This window comes from Glycine max, chromosome 5 (genome assembly GCF_000004515.6).
Source record: "Glycine max cultivar Williams 82 chromosome 5, Glycine_max_v4.0, whole genome shotgun sequence".
Lineage (NCBI taxonomy): Eukaryota > Viridiplantae > Streptophyta > Magnoliopsida > Fabales > Fabaceae > Glycine > Glycine max.
In genome coordinates, this window is record NC_038241.2 from 36,651,058 (window position 1) to 36,676,516 (window position 25,459).

Genomic DNA, 25,459 nt, shown 5'->3' on the forward strand with positions numbered 1-25,459 from the left:
CTGCAAAACTCCTACCATTGTCACTTATTTCGATTAGGTTATAAATCTAAAAATTTGAACTGAATCGTTTGAGAACAAAGCAGAACTGAACTACTGAATCATAAAATTTTTCCTACTTCCAATATTTTTTTTTTGTATCAGTACACAACATAATTCGGTCCATTTCAAAATCATTTAAATTCGGTTCAATGAACAGTTCAGTTTGGATTTGAGAAAACAATTCGTCAGATAAAAATTACAATTCAGTTTGGTTTAGGCGAATTTTTTCAGTTAAAGTTTAGTTCAACTTTTTTTAAGACTCAACGAGGGGATCCCCCGCAAATATCTAACTGGGAAGAACCTTGCTTCCTCCTTACATCTGACTGAGCATGAATTGAAAAATTTGGCTGCGTAAGAAAAATGTGCACGGCTCATTTCTGCATTTGATGGGGAGCCTGACATGTTTATTTTGCATTGTAAGAATGGTTTTAATGGTTATGCATTTTTTTTTAATTTTTGTGTGACATGTTAGCAAATCACCCCTTAATAACAAAAGAATGAGAATTAAGATTGCTAATTTACTATAACAATCAAAGTGAGACAGTTGATCACCTAACTCTGCTGTGAAATTCAAAGTCATACAATGAACAATGAAAGCTAACTTCTAAGTTGCTGTAGGCATGAAAATATCTTCGTCCAACAATGCTTCAAGATCGTTGAGGTCACCGAATTCTCTCGGTTCTTCTGAATTGTTATAACTGCTCTCATGCTTTACCTGCAAAAGAAATATACAGAAGTCTAAGCTCTACTGCCAGTCACAAGAAGATACTATGCATGATGTCAATTTTATATATATCCTGGTAGTTTAAACAAATATACATATAATTTCTTAACAAGCTTTTTAAGGTAGCCCATCCAATATACACCTCTAACAGCTTCATTCGATAGAAGCAACTTATTTTTTGGTTACAAATGAGGGGATTCAATCCGGGGATCAAGCCAGTGCCATTTAAGGCTCTTTGGCTTTACTAGAAGCAAATTGAGCTTTATGTAAAATACTAAAGGGAGAAAAACCATATTCAGGTATTTATTTTACACTCTTTTTCAGAGAATTCAACTCCTCTGAATTAACTCATTTAAAAAAAAAGTAATTTGAATTGTGACGGAAAAATCAATAGTCAATATATTACATACACATGCATTATAAAATCATGCATGTGTTATAATATTAACCATTAATTTTCAAAATTCAAACTGAAATTACTTTATCTTTATTAACTTTAAAAGAGCCAAATCTTTTTAGAGATTGAAAACTACTGCTGTTATATACTGTCTAAAAGAGAAAATGATTTAAAGCAGGATAATTGAGAAACTTTATTTTTCTTTTTTCAGCAGTACGAGTGAGAAACTTTTTTAAAAATATACACGAATAAGTAAAATACCTGATTTTCTTGGATCTCAGTTACAACATTCAACAGCCTATGGTATTGGTCTCTTGCCTCTGGATACTGAACCATTGACTTCACCCTAGCTAGGGCTTTCTGCAACCTTTGCTCTGTTTGCTTCCTGCCTTCTTTTAAGACATCATAGTCATCATCTGTTGAAGATACATCTTGTATCATAGTTCCCTCAGAATTGGCCTCCGGTTTAAATCCACGCAAACCACTACCTTTTCGACGCCAACGTAAAATAACCTTCTCCAAGATTCCAACGGACCAAATTATCTTCCCACAGCTTTTCCTGACCTGGTGACCTCTCACGTGAGCCTATACCATGGAAATAGACACGTTATAAATTGGATCCAATTAAAAGGAGCCAAAAGGAGAATAAGATTAAACATTCAACACAAACAATAAATACTACACATGCTTAGTCAAAAGGCCTAGAAAGGTATAGACACAAATAATAATGCCATTTGCACATATCACATGTTAGAGACAAATGTACCTGAATTTTTACTATGCGTTGTCGAATCATTAAAAATTCTCTTCTTCCCTTCCAACTGCGGAATTTGTTTTGGATTCGTACTGCAGCAGCATGGACAGGCTCATCACGTGGTCCAGACTTGTGTGATTTCATATTCATTTTTACAAGTGAAAGAGCACGTTCATCAGATAATCCAAGTTTGTCATCATCATATTCCTTCAGTTGTTTTCTCTGAAATGATTGCATTCTGAAAACTTGATGAATACGAGCTGCAGCGTGGGTGGCATTACGCACTGCAGCCAATGAATCTTTCAATGACAATTCATATGATAAACCATCAAGATCATTAACTTGAGCAATGTTTTGGACTCTTTGGACTACTTTTGCTCCGGAATTTTCTCCTGCGTCCCTGTTCAAATCGAGAGTTGTGAGGTGTGCACTTAGTGAAGACTCAGCAAGATACCCTGCAATTCCTTTGTGTCCATTTGCAGAAGCTAGGTCAGCTGGTGTTCTACCAGAAGGATGTTCTGGACATGGATCAGTCAGTGCTCCAGGTGCTGCGCCGAGAGAGATGAGGAAAGCAACTGTGCGCTCCCTGATAAAGTAAGATGCAAGAACTTAATGAAAGATGAAGTAAGCAAGAAAATGAAAAAGAAACTCAAAGCAGTAACAATATATTGATTCTTTCTAGTCAGTTTATCCTAGACGTTTTCATTCATGACAAAAGACTCAGGTGCGTCCAATCATAGTATACTATAGGTTTTTTCAGTAGATTTTTTCTTATAGTTTCTTCATCAATGGCGTTCCATCCTGCAAACCTATAATGAAGTATATTGAGTATCAACAAGTAAGAACATTCTAACTTCTTTTTAGGCACATTTCACATATTTTCTCTCAGCACTAATCTATTTTTTCTCACATACTATCACTCTTGCAAAGTTGCAATTAATATCAGTGACCCATCGTATTAATTTAATGTAATGTCAAGGATGTTGCATATAAATTCAATTCTGGTGAAATGTGTTTCATGCACAAGTGCCGAGGTACTCACCTGCCACAAAATGCTGCCCAATGAAGAGCAGTCCATCCATTTACATCCCGAAAGTTCACATTCACACCAGCAACTATTGTGGGTTCTAGGGCCCAATCATAGCCAAGAGCAGATGCAAAATGAAGCACACCTTGGCCACCCTCATCTAATATATTAGGGCCTTTCCCCTCTTCTGTTATTTTCTGAAGGAGCCATGCATGTAACTTATCTTTCAGAAGATTTTGAAGCAGCTGCTCCTGTAAATTTTCTGGAGAAAAATCTTCCTCTTGAGTAAGTTTCAGTAGCTTGTCCCAATCATCCTCCTCCTCCCTCAGTAAAGAATTGATTTTACTTCTCAGTTGAGATTTCTCACTAACACTAATTGAATCTGAATTCTGAGGAAAGGCATGCCCCAGGGACAACAGTTCTCCAAATCGGATACTAAAAGTATCAAAAGTGCTGCCTCTATTCTCACCTGTAGTGTTAACTTCTGGAGTATAGTTGACTTGGAAATCAAATTCTCTCACCTCACTACATGCTAACCTATTGGAACAAGTTACATAGAAAGGTACCCTCCCAGCCTTGTGTGGAGGAGTATGACAACAAAGAACACCTTTTGCAATGATCTCTGCTGGCACTTCTACCTCGCCAAACATGCATGACCATTTACCTTGTTCTGCTTCATGTTGACTTCTTAAGAATCGTCCAGAAATAATAACCTGTACGATTTTTTTCATTAGTGAAGAAATAAATAATCAGACTATAACTGACAAATAAGAAAAAAAGCAACAGCAACAATTCAATGAACATATGATCAAAATTGATAGCAAATGCAGAATATCAAAAGAAAATACCTTAATTTCTGACCCTTCAAATGCCCAGCTTGGGGAATAGTCTATAATGCTAAAAAGCTGATCATGGGAAACAGATGGATCCAATACATAGGTGTCCAGGTGCCCTTGTGAAGGAATAGTTGTGTTGCCAACCTCATTTTCGCTTTCAACTGTATCCCAATAACCACCAGAAGTGGATGGTTTATTAGACTCTTCCACATCTGCAAGCTCTTTACTCATCCATTGGTTGAAACTGTCAAGCTTCTTCAGACCCTCTTCTGCTGGAGATCCATCTAACAGAGTCCTTTTAAAAGTGAAATATGTGTCTTCTATTCCATCCAGGATTCTATTGGCCTCTAGGTCTGATTTTATCTTTTCTTTTTCATTCAAAAGTTTTTCCTGAGGATCATTTTGCATGAAAACCTTGTTTTGTTTGTATGGATGTAGAAGACACTGTTCCAAGGATTTCTGCAAATCAACATCATTAACCTCCTGCTCACGGTTGCTGCAAGTTATGTCACATGATGAGCCTGAATAAGCACTATCTATAGGCCAACTGGACATGCGTAAAGAATCAACATCATAAGCCTGTTAACAAGTATAAGCTTTAATCAATTAAATGAATTCAAAGGAAAGAAATAAAAATTAAGAAACATGTAACATGTTTAAAAAATAGTCACACATAAAGAAAAATCCATTGCTTATATATATTTTTTCTACAGAAACACGAAACAAGTAAGATGTCAAAAATATTTGCAGCATCATACCAACATCACTTTGTAGTGACATTATTTTCAAGTCTTTTGACTTTTGACATAAAGATATAATCATATAATACCTTGTCAAAGCTCCAACAGAACATACTGCAGAGCCTGGCTATTTGTTTCGAACTAAATATTATTATATACCATAAAATATTGCAACAAATGAGTACCACTAGCATTTGAAGTACCGATTTTACTAGTACACAATACCTGCCAATTTCCTTCAGCTTGTATGAGACTTCCATTCTCATGCTGCTTAGCAATGCTGGTGGTCAAATATGGCACCATTATCTCATGTCCTTGGGAAAATTTGCTATTGATTCCCATGTTGTCAGGCTGTGTTCCAGGAAATAAAGGCTGAAAAGGCACATGTTGACTTCCAGCATTATTTTTTAAGATACCTTCCCATGAGGAAAAGCCAAGGGGTTTTGGGGATTCATATGTCAATCCAAAATTATGAATGTCTTTGATTTTATTGTCTTGAGTGAGTGAGATATAATTCACCCCAGGAATGACAGGTGACTTCTCTTGATCATCTGTCCCAGATTCAATAATGCAGTTCATGTTAGGTACAGACTTTCCTGATGAAAAGGCCAGTATGAATGGAAGATATAAAACAAGGTATTTGATTTTGATGCATTATTAGTTTTTTACAGTATCTTGCAATCATGCACTGTCACATCGTTTAAAAAGGTTTGATTCTCACAATTAGCTCAAAAAAGTCATACTCTTTGAATGGTACAACAGTGTATGACTGAGTGATAGTGTAAATTTACAGTGACAATGCATCAAAGTTAAACTCAAACAATTTAAAAAGAAGAAATTTACTTGTGAGTGGCCGAGGAGAATAAGAATCAGCAGGTTGAGGTGTAATCTTCTCAACAGGGCGTTCTAACTCAAGGAAAGAATAAAACTCAGAACTTGCATGGTTGTTGAATGCTGTAAAAATTACATCAAGTTAAAAAAATTTAAATACACACAGGAAAAAGTGATACTGAAGAACAAAGTCAACAAAAAGGTTACTCAGAATGTCCTCTAGACATGAAAAATTGAAAACAGAACAGTTTAAATTATTAATGTGCACAAAAGAAATACCAGATTCTGCTTCTTCATATTCTGATGCTTGGGAACTGTTCATGCTTCTATCCATAGTTTGTGAAGGAACCTGGTAACTATGTGGATGAAGAGTAGATGATAAAGAAGTTTCCATCTCTGTTTTGGGCATAATTTTATCAGTTTGTTGAGCATAAGGAAGAGTTTCTTCATTTTCTTTAGCACATGTAAAATTTGCCTTGGTTCCCTGATTATTTTGAACAAGACAAATGAGAGAAAGGAATGAAGGCCCAAAATGAAATTATTCATAGATGGGAAGATATAGCAGATCACAATTATATTTAATCACATAGTTCAAAACTCCTGATGAGAATGTTAGCCTTTTTTATTTTTTAAGAATTAGAGTACAGAGTCAACATCTGAGACAGGGGAAAAGAGAATTGTGCATAGTCATAGAAAGGAATAATATGTCACCAATTTATAGCATCTAGCATTCAAGAAAATCGTCTGGTGTTGAAACTTATCAGACCAAGTATTGATTAAGGAAGCAGTGCCAGCTTTGTTATTTCTAGGCAGTATATATTATTAGCATGGAAAGTCAAGTTACATGATTTGGGGAATACCATACTCAAGTTAGGATGGAATTTCCATGTTTTACTTTCCTACTTCACATATAACTCTGCAACACAATTACATGTTACTAGTTCATTGTTCTCTTAATTATACTGGGAATGTAAAAGTAAGCAATTCTTCTTGAGCTTTTGTCAAATAACAATTAGGCAAAAAATACTAATAAAATCAGAACATGTTACCTTCACATGTCGATAATGGACGAGAACAATGTGAGAGAGTTCCCTGCAGCAATGTTGAATAAAAAGGGTGAGAAGAGGAGCCCATTCCACATATAAGAACCATGGAAACAAATTAGCAATTTCTAGAAGTCTATTATAATCAGTTTAAACCAATAGAATGTGATCAACATTTACAGGATATATCTCATTAGTTCTAGTTTAAAGCACACCATCTTCAAGCAAGAACAAACACATTAGAAGAAGAGCACAGGTTTTCTTCAATCCTTTCTGGATATTACTGTATGTTTGTGAGACCGAGAATGAGGGAAGGAAGAAAGTTAGGAGGGGGTGAGAAGACAGCAGAATCAGGAAAATGAAGATAGAACATTAAATAAAAAGGGGATTTTTTATACCGAACTGCAAAAATATTAAACAGAAACACTTACTCTTCAAGTAGCCAATATGTGCGTCTTCGAAAATTTTCATTTTCTTCTCCATGGGCATAGTAGCAATGCAACACATCCACGCTTCCAGCCTGAGAGCATCATATCACGAATCATTCAATGCAACAGTTTATAAAGAAGAAAGATTCTCTCAATACATTTTACTTCCCAAAGCAGAATTAACATTAATGATAGTAAATAAAGCTTACAGAGACCTTTGCTTCTCATTTTATGGTAGATGTGATTGTACCAGTGCTTAAGACTTATAACCTTACATGCAGCATATTTACCTTTAGTCTCTCGTGAGCTTCTCTAACTGTTTTTCCATCTTTTTTCTTCCTCCAGTTATGGCCATCCTTTCTGAAGTATCTCAGCACCTTCCGATCAAATAAGAAAAGTGAACCACCTAATGTCAAGGAAAAATATGGTAAGTGCATGTTTGGAAGGATCAACTAAAGTCACCTTGAAATATCAGCTAAAGTAATTTTAGGTAAATGCTCATATGTTTGGTCTCACATTGAGAAATTGATTTTCAGCCCAGTTTTGATTAAGAGTAAAATCAACCTCAGGTAACTTTTGCATGGAATAAAAGATCATAAACTGAGTTCTCTTGTTAACTTGCTTTTAGAATAAAATTATCCAAATATAAATCACTTCGCTTAGAATTAATCTTAACCAAAATCAATTTTACAACCACTCACAGAAACACTCACTAAGAACCCTGAGAATGACCATTTTGCAATTAGATATTGGGCATAATTGTGTCAAGTTTTCATGCAGGTCTCAGTCCTCATAAGATACAGATTTTTCGAATAGATTAAAATCCTAATCCTCCCCGTTACACTCCCTTCAAATAAAAGAAAAAAACAATATTTTAAATCCTTTTCTCCAAATGAAGCTATTGAGAACTTAAGGTAACTAGTGTTATCTTTTGGCAGAAGAGAAACAACATACTTGGTGGCATATGTGCAGGTTCTGAAGCAATTAGAAACTTCTTGTGATTACTGAGAATTGCACAGATTTCAGCCGGACGTAGCCATCGATGCTGTGCTTCTAAAATAATTTGCTTAATATCTGTGTCCATCAAAGCATAGAAATTGAAAACAAAGTTAACAACAATAAATACGTCGAAGGAAATGTTAAAACATAAAGAGATGGCATTTCAATGCTTCACTATCATGGTTGCTTTTAAAAAAAAGGTTTCTTTTTTCAGAGTTTGAAATGATGAGAAACGAAACATAAAGAGGAATTAAAGTGAAGGAAAGCTGACCCAATTGAGAGGGGGGGACGTAGTGTCTGGCCTCAGCCATGGAAGTGAGAAGCTGAACTGATCAATGTTTTTGTCTCCCGACAAAAGAAAACAAGTGATAACTCGATGTTTATTTTTCTGAGGTTTGAGGTAAACGAGCACTTTGGAAAAGTCTGTGTTTCTAAATCTAAGCGAAACAAAAAAGAGAGATGGGTTGTGTAATAAATTGTAATAACTAGGAAAGTTCAGATAGTTTTTTTAACGCGGAGAGAGAGTGTAATGGGTGTTAAGAGGGAGATAGATGTACCAAATACCAATGAACGAAAAAAGAAAAGTTTTCAACGCGGGAACTTGTCTGTGATAGCATTGTTGTGTTGTGTTGTGTTGTACTATCAAAGAGAAGAAAAAGACATTGAAAGGGTTGTCCAAGTCAAATAGCATTGTGTGATTCCAGTTTGACTGATATTTGGCTTATCCTTCCTTTTTCGTCGCAGCTTCTCAGATTTTTGTTTGGCCTATACTCGGGGATTATATGACGGCGTTTTGATATGTGCTAAGAAAATAAATTTAGGGTCAATTGTTTAGAGGTGAACATATGTACCAAAAAAGAAATTGTTTAGAGATGAATATTCTAAATTTAATGTTTTTTATTCATGCTGGATTTTCTAAAATCACGTTAATATACTAGTTATTGTTATTTTAAGTAAACTTTTACACTTGTTAGGGAATAGTTTTATGAAAATAATTAATTTTTAATTGAAATAATTTTTGTGTCACTTAAAAGATTATATACTAAGTATTACTATTAACTTGTTTTTATAATAAAAATATTTAAATATTAATCATATTTTTTTAATATTAAAACATAAATTATATCACTTTAAAATCAATTTTAATAAAAATTAAAATTCAAAATTATTTTCTTAGATACGTTTGAAGCCAATGATCCACACATATTATAGCTTCTGTGTCATTTTTTTTCCGTCGGCGTGAAAATTAAAGGGTAAACAATTCAAACTGCCAAAGCAAACACACCCGTTATCAATATTTCTTCAAACACACATGATAATATATATACTTTATTTGCATAACTTAAAAAATCAATTTGTCAATTTTTTTTTAATTTTAAAAGTTTGTTATAAAATAATAGGTTCTATATCCAATTACGTACAAGATTTGACACAATATTATGTCGGAAAGAGAAAGATAAAAAAAAACTATTATAATGGTTTTTAGGATTTGCTTCATGAAGGAAAATTCAAGTCTAATTAGCCAAGCATCAAATTTTTTTGAGCCCCATTCCTTTTCCTTTCTTCGGATTATTATTAAGTAAACATAAAATCAGTAAAATACAACAGAAACATACCATTAAATTGTTTGTGTGAGACACCCTCGATTCCCCCGCATATAATAACATTCCAACACACAAAAAAACAAAGGTGACCATGATTAAGGAAATGAGGAGAAACTCCCATCTTCAAAGATCAAATATATATAATCATCTATGTTGATTCTACTTTGAGAACTATCTTCATGAACTCGTAAACAAAATAGCTAATGGCAGCTGAGGGCAACACCTGAAAAGCCAAAAATTGAAAATACCGTATTAAAACATCAATAAAAGGATTGCCAGTTCTTAAGTACTTGTCATAAATGGGCTTTGTGGGTTGTGTCGTGTACTCCGACTCGTCTATCTTGTTATTTTCAGTGTTCTTGTTTAACATTTAGTTTGGACTTCCTCCCGCGCATTGAATAGCCTGATCTGTAGGTCAAAGATATATATAAATTAGTAATTTTCGTTGATGTTAAAATTATTTGTAGCTGCTAAAGAGTATTATTTCTTTCTCATTTATGATGAGTATAAAAGTATTTAAGAATTAGCTAGATATTGATAATGGTATAATTAAAAAGATATATAAATAAATAAACAAAAATGTAGTTTATTAGTGGATAAAAAGAACCGAGAAAAGTAATATATATAAGGCATGTATTATTCACATCGAAGAAAGCGAAACCTGAAACAAAACACACGACGTATTATATGTTTTCTGTCTATTAATTGAAAAAAAAATACCATTTTCTGTTGTCTAAAGTCTGAACTAAAGTTTTAACATGGTCGATCAAACAAACATATATAATTTTAGTTTCTATTCCGGAAAAGTATTGTCGATCGTATTCTTATCCAAGGCGTTTGACATCTTGGCATTTTTCAATTTGTTTTTTTTTTTTTGAGTTGTGAAATACTTGACTTATCTTTCTCACGACATGCACATAATTAGGCTTTCACCTGCTGGAACAGCCACCTCCTGGTCGTGACTCATGGTGCTCTCCTTCAGAATGTAGTTGGTTGGTATCTCTTTCCTTCATAGGGTTGTCACACGTAGCTTTCTTTTTTTTATCGGGGCATTGTGCCCCTTTACGTAACCAAGACACAAAATGTTTAATTAAGAAGATATGCAATATAAAACTTTGACAACTCTATATTGTTGGTATTTTTATTATTATTTAAGTATAAATCTCCATTCAATTTAAAACAAGTTATTTTGGTGGTAAACAACTTTTAGTTATATTTAAATGACGCCCATATCTCTTTGCCTATTTTATTATATATATAAAAAAAACACATTAATCTTTTGTATCTAAAAAGAAAAATGCCTCCTCTTGAAGATTTTTGTTTTTAATCTTTCGAACATTCTAACTAACACATTAACGTTTGTTCGTAAAAAGAAAAATCTTTCGAACAATCTAACTAGACCAAACAAGTGTTGGAAATACCTAAGTCGTTTGTCTAAGTATATACGTATATTTTGACAACTTTTATGAACTTTTTAATTTCATACCTTGTATACTGTTCCATTTTTTTTATAATGAGATCCACAAGTATTCACCAATAAGACATAAGTTATGATTAATGAAAAATCATGATATCTGATATAGTTATAAGAAAATTGGTCCACATCTAAAATTGGGTGGTTCTTTAGGTGAGTTGTTACTCTAATCTAAAAAGGCAGTGACACTTACAAAGACTTCAAGGCTGATGTGTCCACCAAATAATACTGATGATCATCCCCTCGTGCATATTGCTGTCAACACATAATGTCTACGTATATCTTCCAACTCCCCTCGTGCTTATTGCTGTCAATACATAACGTCTACATATATCTTCCAACTCCCAATAATTATAGTTACAACATGGATCTATGTTGACTATGAATTTATCGCTAAACATACTATAAGTGACCTCAAATTTCATCTCACTAGCCCAAATGGAAAACAAATTACTATTTTTTCAATTTCTTTATCAAGCCTTTTTCTTGGTTTAGGACCACTTTTTCAGGATACTGTTCTAGTTTTTCTTTTAAATCAACAAACCTTTCTTTTAATCCATCCAAACATAATAATAGTAGACTCGTCATTAAATAAAAGTGTTGTACTATTAAAAGCTCCACTCAATTAATAATCTTTTAAAAAAAGAATTTTATCAAAATAACATGATCCAATATTAGAATTTCTTAAAAACATACAATAATATTTTATATTAACTATCAATATTTGTGTCGTACATCAAAACCATTATACTGCAATTTGTCCCCCTCACCCAAAAACTGAAGGATCATTGATATGAAAGCACTTTTCCTTCAGCTCCATCATTCCTTCCATTTAAGCAGCCAATCCCAGAATTATATCAGTGAACAAATTATTGGCTGTTTTGAGAATATTCTTCTCTAGCATGAGCAACCTCCTCCTTGTTGCTCTGTCTGGGATGAATTCACCGTGGGTTTTAAATTTACATCGACCATGTCTTCCTGCTTTGTAGAAGAAAGAGTTTCCATCCCTGGCAAGGCAGCAGCAATCTTACGAAACAAAGGCTGCAATTTGGATTGACAGAAAGCATTAAGTACACAAGAGCCAACATGTGAAGGAAGATGAAGTTGAGAAACCACAATAGCAGATCATCAATTTGAAAATCTGATATATCATGGTCACGGGCATCATATAGGAGATTGCTCTAATAAATAAAAATATTGGGATGAATGCAGAATTCACTAATTTTCACCTTGATATTGAAGCCTGCTTTTGCACTGGTTTCTATGAACATGATTCCGAACTCACGGGACTTTGCATCTCCTTCCTCTATTGAAACTTGCCTGTTTAAGTATCAAAATGGCCTTGTAAAAAAAACTTCAGAGTAAAATCACAATATGCGAATAACAAACGCAAAGGGCAAGCCGCTTGGTAAACGAATTTCTGCTCTTTGTAACTACTAATGCATGCAAAGTTTTTGAGATGAATTTTAAGCCATCTTAAAACTATATTTAGTCTACCAGAATTTTACAGTTTTCGGATGAAACAGAACATGTAAACACTAAAATAGAAGGATCAAAACATAATATGGAAACCCCATTATGATAATAAAAAACACTAAAACATCCGCTTAACAAAACAATAAGAATTTAACTTTTCTATATATTAAACAGAATCATGTAAACCAAATTAGCACTCACCTCTTATCTACAAGATCAGTTTTGTTTCCAACCAATACAATAATAACATCACTGCCACGTTCTGTACGAACCTCCTCAACCCACTTGTTAGTGTTCAGAAATGATTGCCTGTCTGCATAAGAACACCTTACCCAGGTTAAATAATTATAAATTTCTGTTAATTTTGATTAGTTGTGAAAAATGAGAACTAAAGCACTTCCAAATACACATGCAAACACAGTTAAGATAAAAATAAAACATAAGAGAACAGGCATGAGTGCAAGCAAGCACGCACACAAACAGGGAGGGAGATGAATCTAATAACATAATGTGTCTTAGAAAATAAGATCAGAACAGTCACTCACATAAGTCTTCATGCACTACAAAACCGTTTTTTGAGTTACTTGGTCAAATAATTTGGAAAAGTTATGTCATGAGAAAATTGATAAAGATCCAGAAAAATCCTGTCAATTATTAGATAATGAAATTGGTATAACTTATAAAACTCACTAGCAACATCATATACTATAACCGCAACAGAAGAATCTCTTATGTAGCTTGGAATGAGACTTCTAAATCTTTCTTGCCCTGCAGTATCCCTGTGAAGTTAACATATACTAAGCTCAGAAATTGTAAGAATAAAGAGTGCCTATAAGGCGTACCAGCAATGTGTACTCTAATATAATTGTTGAAAAATAAAACAAATATAAATAGACTGAGCTTGTATTTATGATTTGAAGAGGAGTCATCCTACCAAAGCTGCAGGCGAACAGTTCTATCTTCAAGGTACATTGTTTTTGACAAAAAGTCAATACCAATAGTTGCCTGAAATTTACATAACAAAAAATTTTGTCAGCAGTCTAGCAGCAGGAAGCATAAAAATTGTGAATCGTTGATGGAATAAAAAAATATACCAAGAAAACAAGATTCCATGTCCATTTTAAGTAATTTTATATGATGGCTAATACAAACAAGACAATAATGATATTCATACACCTTCATACACACACCTACAAAGTGCTTCCACTTCATTTTTCTCTCTATTTCTCTCTTCATTTCAGGTCACGTCTTTCTTTTCTCTCTTCAATTTCCTAACTTTCACTAGGTGTATACACCCATGGAGTGTATACATACCAATCATTTCCCTAAACAAGAAGCATTACAAGCAATCAGAAATCTAATAAAACAAGCCTCTTAAAAACCAACACAATGTGGATCTGGAGTGAAGCCCTTCTCAATGACTAAAATTCTTCCCATTCTAGCATTTCGCCAACTCAAAACATGAATGCTGAGCCCAGAATTGATAATGTCACAAAGAGTTTTCAAACAAACGGTTCTATTCCTAGCTACCACTTTAGCTTCCCCTAAAAAATTGAGGGATAAGTTTCAACACAAGAAAAAACTCATCCCTCAATTTTTTTCATCCGATAGCCACAAAATTCAGAGCAAAAGTATATGACAGAGCACATTTTTCTATCTCCTCTTGATCCTCCCAAGTCCTAATTATCGTTGATCAAAACGTCTTAACAAATTCAAATTACATCAAAACTTATTGTGGAACTCATTTCCCAAATAAAGTCACCAATTAAAATTATATATATATATATATATATATATATATATATATATATATATATATCATGCCGTCATCACAGATTGATTCACGTGAGCGAAAGCACATGCATAAATAAAATGCATGTCGTAAATAGAGAGATCAACGGCAAATGAAAAAGAAATTGAAAATGAGATTGAGATTGAGAATGAATGTGACCTGGTAGGTGGTGTCGAATTTGTCGTACATGAAGCGGGTGATGATGCTGGTTTTGCCAACGGATTGATCGCCCAAGAAAACGAGCTTGTATTTGGCGAGAGGGGACACCGTCGCCATTTCTCACTTTTTCTCCTCTAAGATACCCAACGCAACGCAGATCTGAATCTCCTAAATTCTCTTCTCACAACAAAATTCAGATGAAAAAAGAGAGAGAAAGAGAGGACGACCAAATTTAACGTAATGTCGAGTGCAATGCGTTTTATATATATATAGGGGATTAGAAAACCGCGTCACGCGAACTTTCTAATTTGTACCATGCACCTATTTTATTTTATCTTATGTCAATATATGTATCCTCCCTCCAAAACCAAGACAGATTAGTGTAAGATTTTGCTCTAGTTATATACATGGGGAATACAATCCTGCTCTCTTGTTTTGGGAACACATTTTTGGCATGTTATAAGATATTTTTGTCCTTAAGTCTTCAATATAAATATCTTTTTCAAATATGAAGATTAAATTGTGTTGGTATAGTTTAAAAGAACCTGTAGCAAATACTGGTATAGTTTAAATTGTGTCCTATTTTTTGAGGTGCTTTTCGTTAAAATTAATATCATTATTATTTATACATTGCAGCTTAGAGTCAGCAGGATCAAATTCATGCTCCATATGTGTTGGATGAATGATTATTTTGAGGTCAATGTATTGTTTGCAAGTCTTTATTTTTCAACATTCTCCCATCCTCCCTTCTGTAATCTTTTCATGTGATTTTTTGGGGAGTTCTGTATGGTTGGAAACTTATTTTAAATGTACTAGTGTCTAAAGAAAGGGCAAATTGCCCAAATTTATGATTATTTTTACTGGAAGTGTGATGAAACATTATTGTGACACGAAAAAAAATCATAATTGTTTTGAATTTATAACAACTTAATTTGCTTTGTTTTTAGTTATACTTGCTCTATAATGAACACCGGGTTCCTGTTTGTTATTTCCCCATAATTTGTCATTATCCATTGTTTAAAAAATTCTCTACTTTGGGGAAAAAACATAGATCTTGTGCCATCTTCGTTAAGCATAGATGGGGAAATACTTCGATCGCATTAGATGGCTTTTAATATAAAAATAAATAAAATTGAATAGATTGATCTGCAGGTTACACTGCTCAATTGTATAGTTTTTCATCTTATTCAAGTTCTGACTCTTCTTCTTCATCATGGTCAGGCTCTGGAGCAGGTTCTGAAGATGGTTCCTAGGCAGGATCTCATGCAGGATCTAGCGCTGGCTCAGGCTCAGGTTCTGAAGCAAGTTCATATACAGGGTCAGGATCATATGGTGGTAATGGAAAGTAAATAAAATCATGCATGCATGTGAGTTAAACCATATTATATATATAATTGGAAATATTAGACACCATGTTTATGTACATGTTGATGACTTTCAGTTTTATAATTGCTTGTTGATGAACTTCACCTTTCCAAATACTAATTTTATTTATGTAATATGCTTGTAATGGTCACGTTGCCCATTTTGCTGATTTTGGTTGTCAACTTTGGTTAGGAATTGGAACAATTAATGGTGCACAGTACACTCACATTTTAAATATTATACAAGTAAAAAATTATCTTCAACTTAAATATAATTAATTTTATTCTTATTTGATTACATTATTCCTAAAACATCATTCATTTAAATATGATTATTTTATATTTATGATAACAAGTTATAATAAAAAATATTTTAAAAATATTGTTTTTACTTGAAATTAGTATGTCAACTAACTTAATTTTAATTTTTTAATTAGTGTGAAATTATTTATTTTTGTTTATATATGATTTGAGAGGGAGTATAAATAAGAAAAAGAAATAATTGAATGATTAAAAATATAAATAAATAAAATTAATTACAAATTTCAAATATTTATAACAACAAATAATTAATATTAATTAATTGGTCATGCACAGTGTGTGCCACTGCTACCCGGCAAAAAGTACTTCCAAATCCCACCTAACAATATTGTTTTGGCTTAAAACCTTCCTCTCTATTTCTATATTATCAAGTATCCCAAATCCCACCTAATACTGGAACTTTTTTCTGTAAGATTTAAGTTGGGTCATTAGGGATTTATTATTATTTATGAATTTATGCATGTATAAACATATACATGCATGTATTATTTTATTTTATTTTTTTTAAAAAAAGACATTTTAAGATGATTCTTTGAAAAATCATTTTAAAAAATATACAAGATAATTATTAAAAAAACTGTTTTAAAATCTTTAATATTTTAATTTTTTTAAAAAAAAAACATTCTAAAATCGTCTTAAAACATTTACATTCTAAGATTTAGAAAGTCTATTTTCTAAGGTGGTTTTTGAAAAACAGTTTTAAAATTCTCATTTTTTTAAATCGTTTTAAAATGGTAACTTTGCTAAAATAATTTTTTAAGAATTATCATAAAAAGTGTTTAACTTTCCACGAGATTGGCTTCAAAGATTGTTCAAAATCATATTTGAATGTGTTAAAAAATCACCATAAAAATATGTTTTTTTAATAGTATTAATAATGATAAATTGATAGTATAAAATAATTTTAGATTAACATTTAATCACAAAATTATTATTGATATAACTTTTAAAATAATTTTATAAAACTTATCATAAATTATAATTTCTAATTGAATAACACTATAAAATTATGTTGTAATCTAAGTGCATATCTTTCTTCTCATTAAAAACTCTCATGCTTAGAAGAATATTATTTTTATAATACTAATTTTTTATATAAACATTTTATTTTTTGTTACACAAAATTTAAATGATAGAATGAACCCAATCCAACAAAGAAAACTTCGGAGTTCAAAGAACTAAAAAATGTGAGATACAGTCATGTCAAAATCGATTAAAAATAGTCAATAATGTTAACTAGGACAAATTCGAATTAATTAAACTGTTCCCATAACCATTAGGCAAAAGTCACAATCAACACTTATTCATCAGTAAATTCTAGTTCTCGTGAACAAATTTGAATCAATTAAACTGTTCCCAACAATACAATAACCATTGAAACGTTAAAGGGGAAATGAAAGTGGCTTCACAACCTCCAAACTCTAAACCACCCCCTCCAAATTTCTCCCCCAGTAAAGAAACACAATCAACAGCATCACCACAACAAGAACCCAACAGAACCATTATGTGGTGGTGTTCTTCCTCTTCATTTGATTGGCATAGTTACCAACACTGGCCACACGATCCTGGCCAACAAAACGATTTGTGACAGACATTCTGGTCATCAATTTGGATTCCTTCTTTACAGGATTCTGATAAAGTGTGATTGGTTATGTTGGATTGGTCAAGAACCTCGAACCTTGAATTGATGATCCTTGCCTTGCAAAACAAGGTAACCATGTCAGACACCATGCGGTCTCTTAGGCCACGTAGGACTTTTGCACTGTCAGTGCACTTTGTCTCTTCATGCAGTTGCAAAAGGTCGAATAAGAGGGTAGCGACCTCTTCCATTTCAACCTTGATTGCTTCAACTTCTTGGAAGAACTGTGAGAGGTTATGGTAATCCGTGGGGTTGTTGAGTTTCCCTGCTTCAATGTCATGAGAATCTTCAAGATTGTCCTTCTCAGCCTGTTTCTTCAGTTCGGCGTAACTTTGGAACGATTTTGTCATCAAATCATTCATCTTTGCAAAATTCTGCAAAACCAACAAAACCCTGAATGAATGGAATGAGAACATAAGGAATTATTGTGGTCTATGGTCTCGGTCAACTTCTACCTAATGCTTAACCAAGGTTTTCAATTCAATTTACACAAGAAAGAACTAATAAAATTTGGTTACATGAAAATTGGTTGGAATCATGGAAATGTGGTTCTGGACCATATAATTTTTCATGAGAACTTTTGAGATATAAAGCGAGAAAGTGGAATACTTGTGGGTTTTCAGGGGAAGAAAATGAAGCATTGAAGCACACCCTTTTGGACAATGAGTTAATTTCTCATTGGACGCAAGTTTTTGTTATGAAACAATAGTCCCAAGTGATCAATGGAACATATATAAGAGAGTCAACGATGATAAAAGGAAGACAAGAGAAGCACCGTGTTCAAAGCATAAAAGAAAAGGAAAAAAAAAATGTAAAGAATGGAATGTTGAAAATGGATTCTTTTATTCTTCCATCCACAGAAAATTTCGAGAGATTTTACACTGTTGAACAAAGAAATATAAAACCTGAAAAGTTATTGTGCAGTTTCAAAGTGGCAAAACTTTTAAAAAATAGGAAACGTGAATGTGTGAAGAAGAGAATAGTGTGATACTGTGATTGAACCTTGAGGAAAGCAATTTGGTCACTTTTTTCTTGAGTGCTAATGATCCCTCAATGAAAAGCAGCAAACGTTACAAAGCCAAAATTAGAGCTAGAGAAATTAACCTAAAACTAGAGAAAGATATAAAAAGGAAATTAAGACTAAATTAATATTCAAATATTTGTTCATTTATTTCTTGATTTTTAAAGGGAAAATATATTTTATATAATCTTAATTGATACTAATTATACATATATCAACATCACATTTATATATATTTTACTTTAATTCAAAAATTTATCTTATATTTGTATTCTCTATAATTCTATCTTCTGAATCAAAGGCATCTGAATTGAATTGATGTCATATGGTGTGTGTATAAAGGAAGACAAGCTTAATTGATAATTTGATAACAAGTCATTGAATTTCAAATGATGAAATCTATACTCAAGTCAGTTTCGATAACTGAAATGATTGGGTCTCGTTGGTTTAATTTTTTTTTTTTTTTGGAATATTCATATAATTGCATATTGTCTAATTTTTTTTAAAAGGCTAATGAAAATTTTATTAACTGGGCTAGATGGAACACAAGGTGTGCCCATAATGACCAAATCAACCTTTAGTTGTTTTGAAAATGTTTAAACTATTTAAAATAATGTTCTACTGCATAAACGATATCCAACATGACCCAGTCGTCTCATTAATCTGGTCTGATCGGAAACTGATTATACAAGTTCAAGTTTTACAATTAGACTTTATGTATTTTGAGACTTTATGTATTTTGAGAAAGAATTCAAGTTATACTTCCAGTCATCTCAACTCAGTTTAGTGTTTTATAGCTTTTTGAAAAATGTAAGTTCTTTGAAAACTTATATATTAATAATAAAACTTGGATTTAATTGCACTTTTCATCCCCAAAGTATTATAAGTATGTAATCTTGATCACCCATATTTTAATTGTGCAAATTGGAACCTCTAGATACCAATATGGTATGACATTACTGGTGTATAACCTTTTTCCCTTATAGTCATGAATTTGATTTCTGACTATGTATATAAAAAAACAAGGTCAATCCTTAAATGAATCTTTGAGGGATTAGTCATTTGTTTTGGGGGAACTAAATTGTAGTTTGACGCACGCAACGGTGCAACTTAATTTAATTTTTTATCCCTCCTGTTTACTAGCTAGTAAAGCCCTTTACAAGCAAGTATTTGTAAGGGATCAGAGATCGAATTTCCAGGAGGAGGTGTGAATAAATTATTAACGAATTTAAATCTAAAGATTTCAAAGTAGATGAAATTCTGTAGCCTTTTTTGTTTTGTTTTGAGATAAGTCTCTCTATTTTTGTAATAACTGATTTTCTCTAATCCAGAAGCTTGAATATCTCATGTTTGTGTTTCTCATTTCAAGAACAAAAGGGCTTGTGATTCAGAAAACATACTTTCGCAACTGTGTACTAAGTAAAGAATTTTATACTCATCACTAAATTACGATTTTATGTACGTTATATTTTCCAAAAAACTAAAAAATCATGAATTTTCGAGTTGCCATAAATGCCAAATAGACGTACAATGCCTATAAGCCACAAGTCGCCAAATCGGTCACACTATGTAAGGTTGAAGGGGGACAAATAATGGCCCAAATCCTTCTTAATAATCAAAGATAGATTTTACAATGATTTTGACCCCCAAATAAAATAGGTAAAAATGATTGGAGGGGTGAGGGTAGAAGAAAGGAGATAAATGTCTTATAATTTTTTTTTTCTGAAATCATATAAAACTATTTTTAATACTTTTAAAATTAATATTTGATCTTAAAATTAAAATCTTCTTTATGCATGGTCATGGTGGGGGTAAAAATACAAGGAAATGTAAACCTAATAAAAAAAAATTGTAATAAGACTCCGGGTACCCAAATTTATAATACAAGAAATAGATTTTTTATTAAAGAGAAAATTCAAATAAAATAAAGCGACGTTAACAAAACCATGCACCGTATGCATATTGGGCCTGAAACATTCACACGGTTATTATTTCTACACAACAACAGAATGTTATTAAAGTTGATAACCAATAAGGAAAGAAACAAGTCACCAACCGTATTAACTACAGCCCTACACTGACCACAGAATCAATTTCCAGCATTAAATTTAGACAACATCGCGGGTCTTATACCATTGTCCCTTTGCATCATTTAGTCATCAAAATGGAATGTCTACTCTATCCCAAGTTTACTGCAATTAGCTAAACTATCACCATGAAGTCCCTTCAAGTAGGGCAAGCACAACAAGACTACGGGAGTCACACTGATGGAAGTGATAAAGTTTCAGACAAAAGCATTCTATTTCCCAACAAATTCATCGCAATAGCTGATAGCTTCAAAGGAGAACATTCATGGTACTTCTAGAATAGGATCTTTTTGTAGATTAGGCAGCTAAAATTTCAGTAATAATAACAATATCTACATGTCTAAATGAATTCGAATTCGCATGTCTAACCAAGTATGGTTATGGTACTCCCCCCAGCCCTCTTATTTTCTCTTCCTGGTTTCCATTTTTTCCTAAATTCTACCTACCACTTATGTGTATGTGTTTTCTTTTTCTTCTTTTTTTGTTTCTTTTCTGGTTTGGTCCTGTGCAGGTTCATTGCTCCTCAAATCCCAACAGACTTTTCAATTCAAGTCCAGGAAACCACTTATAATGTTCACAAGGTGTAGACAAATTCTTTGACATATTTAAAGCCTTGTAAATGTAGAAAATCATTGACTTCTCCCTCTGAAATGGTTTCTTAACATATTTCCAAACAATCATCAGCGGGGAATATATAGAGCACAGGAAATCGATAACATCATAAGTCATAACACTGTCTTTTTACCAGACTCTTATCTCAATGAGTGACACTGACTGGTGTAGAACATAGTTTTATCACAGGGAGCATAAGAACGGCACATTCCTTTTCTTTGTGGTGTGTGTACGTGCTTTTTACCTTTTGGGATAGGGTAAAGAAAGTTACTCGAGATAGAAAGCACAAAACTTTAGAGAAGGTTTAAGAGTCCTGAAAACAGAACAGCAGAAAACATGGGCAAACTAACGGGGTATTTCATATTTGTTATTTTTTTCTAATATCATTTTCAATTTATATGTTTTCACTGATAATTATAAAAAAAATGTAGCACTATTTTTATTTTATTTCTTTTTTTAAGATCTCGTGGAGGAAATGGTGAAAATGGCAAAGCACTGCTTCTACTATTTCCTTAAACAAAAACTAAAAACAAGAAATATAATTAAAATAACGTTTATTTTTTGTAATAAAAATAAAAGAAACCAAACAGCCCAGCAACTCGTGTCTTAATCATTTTGTACGATAGCTCTTTTGCTGTAACATCATTACGCACGTTGGTCACTTTTTTTTTGTAACAACAGTACCCCTTGATATCAAAGTGCGGTTACATAGGACAATTGGAAATTCAGCCTTTGATCTCAAATTCTGGCAATGTGCTCAAGCTCGAAAACTTCCCAGGTGGATCTGAAACATTTGAAACAATTCTAAAGTTCTGTTATGGCCTCCCTATAGACTTCAGCCCAGATAACATAGCTGCACTAAGATGTGCATCAGAGTTCCTAGAGATGACTGAAGAACTAGAAGATGGAAATCTCATTTCTAAGAGTGAAGCTTTCCTCACCTTTGTTGTGCTTTCTTCATGGAAAGACACTATCACTGTTCTGAAATCTTGTGAAAACCTATCTCCGTGGGCTGAAAACCTCCAAATTGTAAGAAGATGCTGTGATTCCATTGCATGGAAAGCTTCTAAAGATGAGCTCACAAGCGAGGATGCGACACCTAATCAAGAAAGCTGGTGGTTCAATGATGTGGCAGCCTTCCGCATTGACCATTTTATGCAGATCATTTCTGCAATAAGGGCAAAGGGAACCAAACCAGAGACCATTGGTAAATGTATCATACAATATGCCAAGAGATGGCTGCCAGGAATGGAGGTGGAGTTAGAAGGGCTTAGAGGATATGGGCATGAAAAGTGTAACCTACAGTTCAGTATTTTTAGTGGGAAGAAGAAAGAAAGCAGTGGACACAGCAAGGAGCAAAAGACAATTATTGAAAGCCTAATAAGCATTATTCCTCCTCAGCAAGATGCAGTCTCATGTAAGTTCATGTTGCAGATGTTAAAGATGGCCATGATGTATTCTGTATCACCAGCTCTCACAACAGACCTTGAAAAGAGAGTGAGTTTGGTGTTGGAAGATGCTGAGGTGAGTGATCTTCTAATTCCAAGATATCAAAATGGAGATCAAGGAAAAACGGTCATGTGAGTATGTAACAATTCTCCTTTTTTTTCACATGTTGGAATTGGCATTAATGCCAAGGTCAAATTTAACTTCACAGCCCTCTAAACCAATTTTTTTTTTGAAAAAAAAGAACCCAAGAGTTATGAAAACGACTAATGACACTAATATCTATCTTTTGTCTTTTTCTATTCTTTTCCCTCATTAGTAGCATGACTATTTCATCTGAAGAATGCACCATGCTAGACATAGATGTAGTGCAACGAATTGTGGAATACTTCTTGATGCATGAACAACAGCAGATTCAACAGCAACAGAAGACTAGGAAATTCAATATTAGTAGACTCTTGGACAATTACCTAGCTGAAATTGCAAGAGATCCAAATCTTTCAATTACCAAGTTCCAAGTTTTTGCCGAATTTCTACCAGAAAATACTCGATCATATGATGATGGCCTATATAGAGCCATTGACACCTACCTCAAGGTCATCGTTTAAATTCTTATTTTCTTGTGATTCAGTTTCCCGTTTTAACTAAAGGCAAATAAAACAAAGTTTTGACATTCTGATATTGACATCTCTCCAGACCCATGCTTCACTGACCGAGCATGACCGTAAAAGACTGTGCAAAATCATGAACTGTGAAAAACTCTCACTTGATGCATGCCTTCATGCTGCACAGAATGAGAGATTGCCCCTAAGAACTGTTGTCCAGGTAAAGTTTGCAATCTCTGGAATCAAACTTTTTCAGCTTTATACATGATAAATTAACAGATGACCATTAACAACAGTTTTGACAATTTCAGATTCCACCAACAAAAAAGAAAAACTTGATGTGATGATTATATAGCAGAATTCACAATTCAGATTTAGCAGCATCTGTTCTACAAACACAGTAGTCAAGTTAAACATTAGAACCAATTTAGGATAAATTATATTATTCATTATATTAATAATTGTAGCTTCACAAACCTTTTACTTTTACATTCAATAGGAAAACCTTAAATACTAAAAGAATCTATAGGTGAATGGAAATTTTTTAATATAAGTAGGATAATACTAATCCTCCTCATAAGCAGAAAAATGAAAACAAAACAGAAATGCTCCCCAAATCAATCCCTCCCTGAAGCCACATGCCAAAGGAAAGGCCAGAAAAACAATCCTATCCCAATGGAAAATAGTTGACAGTAAACTCTACAAATTATTTCCTCTATACACAAAGGCTTTTTTTTTTATGTGACAAAGATTGTGTTTTACTAACCTATAATGATTTAAAAATAAAATTTCTCTTAAAATTGCAGTAAAGCATAATTGGTTTAGAAGAGAGAAGTTTAAAGACCAGAAATGTTGAGATATGACAATCATCATGTGGGGAGACTCAACAGAAAGAATCAAATATTTTCCAAGTCCACTTTTAATATGAAAATTGAATTCTACAGAACAGTGTCGAGGAACTGGTTCACATAATATGCATCCCATGTAAGACAGTGAGGTAGCACAAAAAATTATAGTTAAAATTACATAGCATTTTTAGAGCTAAATGAGTAGAATGATGATTTGGCATAAAAGCTGCCAACTGAAATCCTGAATGAAAGTACACACAACATGCAGATTCTATTTTCAGAGCAAGTAAAGATGAGGGCAGCAATGCATGAGAAAGAGCCAGCACAAATTGGAATCCAATCTGAACAAGAGGGAAACCATACATCTGCAACTATGGACATTAAGGCACTCAAAGCAGAACTTGAGAATGTAAAGTCCCAAATGGTAGAACTGCAGAATGACTATTGTGAATTACAACAGGAGTATGAAAAGTTAAGCAACAAGCCAAAGAATTCATCAGGCTGGAGTTTAAATTGGCGGAAGATTAAGAACTCCTTACATACAAAACCAGCAGGAGTTGAAATTGGAGACAGACAGGATGCACCCAAGTCACCAAACACCATTCTACGTAGACTAAACCCTAGAAGAAGGCTCTCCATGTCTTAAAAGTATTTCATTTTTCAAGTTTCAGCATAAAAAGTCCTGTAGTAAAAACACCCAGCTAGCCATTCTTTATATGTAGCATATAGATTAAATTTTGTATCTTAAGATATTGTTGACTTCAAAGAGAAAAGTTTCTTGTAGGCTGTAGCTTTCCATATAGAAACAAAGACTCCCAAATAAAGCAATACAAGTATACTGTATACATACCTGAAAAGAAAATGGAAATGTGACTAGATTACTGATACAAGCTCATGGCCCCTAAGAACGTACAGTTGATAGGACACCAACTAATAACTTATAAGTTTAGCAATGAACCATAAAAGATGCACATGAAGGGAAAACAAAATGCTCTAGCATTGCAGAAAAATGCAACTTGAGAGGAAACAATATCTGTGAGTTCAAATTAAAGGAAATATGCTGCTAATTTATAGAATTCACAATCAAATTTTACTTAAGGGTGTTTGCTTACGCTGGTTTGGCGATTAACATGTTCCTTCTATCAGTGAAGTACTTGATCATTTCAAGATAAAGATTCTTGGAATCATAGCCA

At 33.1% G+C, this 25,459-nt stretch overlaps 4 protein-coding genes across 8 annotated transcripts; 1 reads left to right on the forward strand and 3 right to left on the reverse strand.

The window, feature by feature from the left end:
• Positions 1 to 537: 537 nt before the first annotated feature.
• LOC100798875 (calmodulin-binding transcription activator 1) lies at positions 538 to 8,407 on the reverse strand. Of its 2 annotated transcripts, none has more exons than XM_006580210.4 (13): positions 8,090 to 8,407; positions 7,774 to 7,893; positions 7,110 to 7,225; positions 6,823 to 6,911; positions 6,398 to 6,440; positions 5,628 to 5,832; positions 5,361 to 5,471; positions 4,743 to 5,113; positions 3,790 to 4,356; positions 2,957 to 3,654; positions 1,927 to 2,500; positions 1,422 to 1,745; positions 538 to 754 (listed from the first exon to the last, which is right to left on the reverse strand). In XM_006580210.4, the coding sequence occupies exons 1-13, from the start codon at positions 8,127 to 8,129 to the stop codon at positions 644 to 646; spliced, it is 3,369 nt and encodes a 1,122-aa protein (XP_006580273.1). In that variant the 5' UTR covers positions 8,130 to 8,407; the 3' UTR covers positions 538 to 643. The 2 variants fall into 2 exon arrangements, with proteins under 2 accessions (XP_006580273.1, XP_003524262.1); XM_003524214.5 differs by having other exon boundaries at positions 4,743 to 5,068; positions 8,090 to 8,404.
• A 3,137-nt stretch (positions 8,408 to 11,544) lies between these two features.
• Positions 11,545 to 14,628, reverse strand: LOC100794989 (ras-related protein RABH1e). The gene is made up of 6 exons (XM_003525007.5): positions 14,324 to 14,628; positions 13,307 to 13,377; positions 13,063 to 13,151; positions 12,574 to 12,685; positions 12,126 to 12,216; positions 11,545 to 11,937 (listed from the first exon to the last, which is right to left on the reverse strand). The coding sequence occupies exons 1-6, from the start codon at positions 14,438 to 14,440 to the stop codon at positions 11,794 to 11,796; spliced, it is 624 nt and encodes a 207-aa protein (XP_003525055.1). The 5' UTR covers positions 14,441 to 14,628; the 3' UTR covers positions 11,545 to 11,793.
• A 2,882-nt stretch (positions 14,629 to 17,510) lies between these two features.
• On the reverse strand, positions 17,511 to 18,009 carry LOC102666360 (syntaxin-112). The gene is made up of 2 exons (XM_006580805.1): positions 17,725 to 18,009; positions 17,511 to 17,639 (listed from the first exon to the last, which is right to left on the reverse strand). The coding sequence occupies exons 1-2, from the start codon at positions 18,007 to 18,009 to the stop codon at positions 17,511 to 17,513; spliced, it is 414 nt and encodes a 137-aa protein (XP_006580868.1).
• Positions 18,010 to 20,779: 2,770 nt separating this feature from the next.
• LOC100799397 (BTB/POZ domain-containing protein DOT3) lies at positions 20,780 to 25,094 on the forward strand. 4 transcript variants are annotated; one of them, XR_414458.4, is made up of 7 exons: positions 20,780 to 21,023; positions 21,267 to 21,336; positions 22,049 to 22,947; positions 23,133 to 23,409; positions 23,510 to 23,638; positions 24,225 to 24,402; positions 24,535 to 24,667. XR_414458.4 is itself a non-coding variant. In XM_003524215.5 (6 exons), the coding sequence occupies exons 1-6, from the start codon at positions 20,884 to 20,886 to the stop codon at positions 24,910 to 24,912; spliced, it is 1,890 nt and encodes a 629-aa protein (XP_003524263.1). In that variant the 5' UTR covers positions 20,786 to 20,883; the 3' UTR covers positions 24,913 to 25,094. The 4 variants fall into 4 exon arrangements, 2 of the variants coding, with proteins under 2 accessions (XP_003524263.1, XP_006580274.1); XR_005891545.1 differs by having other exon boundaries at positions 24,225 to 24,415; positions 24,535 to 24,660; XM_003524215.5 differs by lacking the exon at positions 24,225 to 24,402 and having other exon boundaries at positions 20,786 to 21,023; positions 23,136 to 23,409; positions 24,535 to 25,094.
• The last annotated feature ends 365 nt before the right edge of the window (positions 25,095 to 25,459 follow it).

Bases quoted from the DNA above. Each gene is read 5' to 3' on its own strand.
- LOC100798875 (XM_006580210.4), bottom strand. From the start codon at position 8,129: ATGGCTGAGGCCAGACACTACGTCCCCCCCTCTCAATTGG. The intron at 6,441-6,822 runs GTAAGTGTTTCT...ACATTGCTGCAG, and splicing joins ACATATTGGCTACTTGAAGA to GGAACTCTCTCACATTGTTC. The intron at 3,655-3,789 runs GTATTTTCTTTT...AAAATCGTACAG, and splicing joins TTGAAGGGTCAGAAATTAAG to GTTATTATTTCTGGACGATT.
- LOC100794989 (XM_003525007.5), bottom strand. From the start codon at position 14,440: ATGGCGACGGTGTCCCCTCTCGCCAAATACAAGCTCGTTTTCTTGGGC. The intron at 13,378-14,323 runs GTCACATTCATT...TGTAAATTTCAG, and splicing joins AATTCGACACCACCTACCAG to GCAACTATTGGTATTGACTT. The intron at 13,152-13,306 runs GTAGGATGACTC...TTAACTTCACAG, and splicing joins ACTGTTCGCCTGCAGCTTTG to GGATACTGCAGGGCAAGAAA.
- LOC102666360 (XM_006580805.1), bottom strand. From the start codon at position 18,009: ATGAATGATTTGATGACAAAATCGTTCCAAAGTTACGCCGAACTGAAG. The intron at 17,640-17,724 runs GTTACCTTGTTT...ACACTTTATCAG, and splicing joins ACCGCATGGTGTCTGACATG to AATCCTGTAAAGAAGGAATC.
- LOC100799397 (XM_006580211.4), top strand. From the start codon at position 20,884: ATGAAGTCCCTTCAAGTAGGGCAAGCACAACAAGACTACGGGAGTCAC. The intron at 21,024-21,266 runs GTACTTCTAGAA...GGTCCTGTGCAG, and splicing joins TTCAAAGGAGAACATTCATG to GTTCATTGCTCCTCAAATCC. The intron at 21,337-22,048 runs GTGTAGACAAAT...TTGTAACAACAG, and splicing joins CCACTTATAATGTTCACAAG to TACCCCTTGATATCAAAGTG.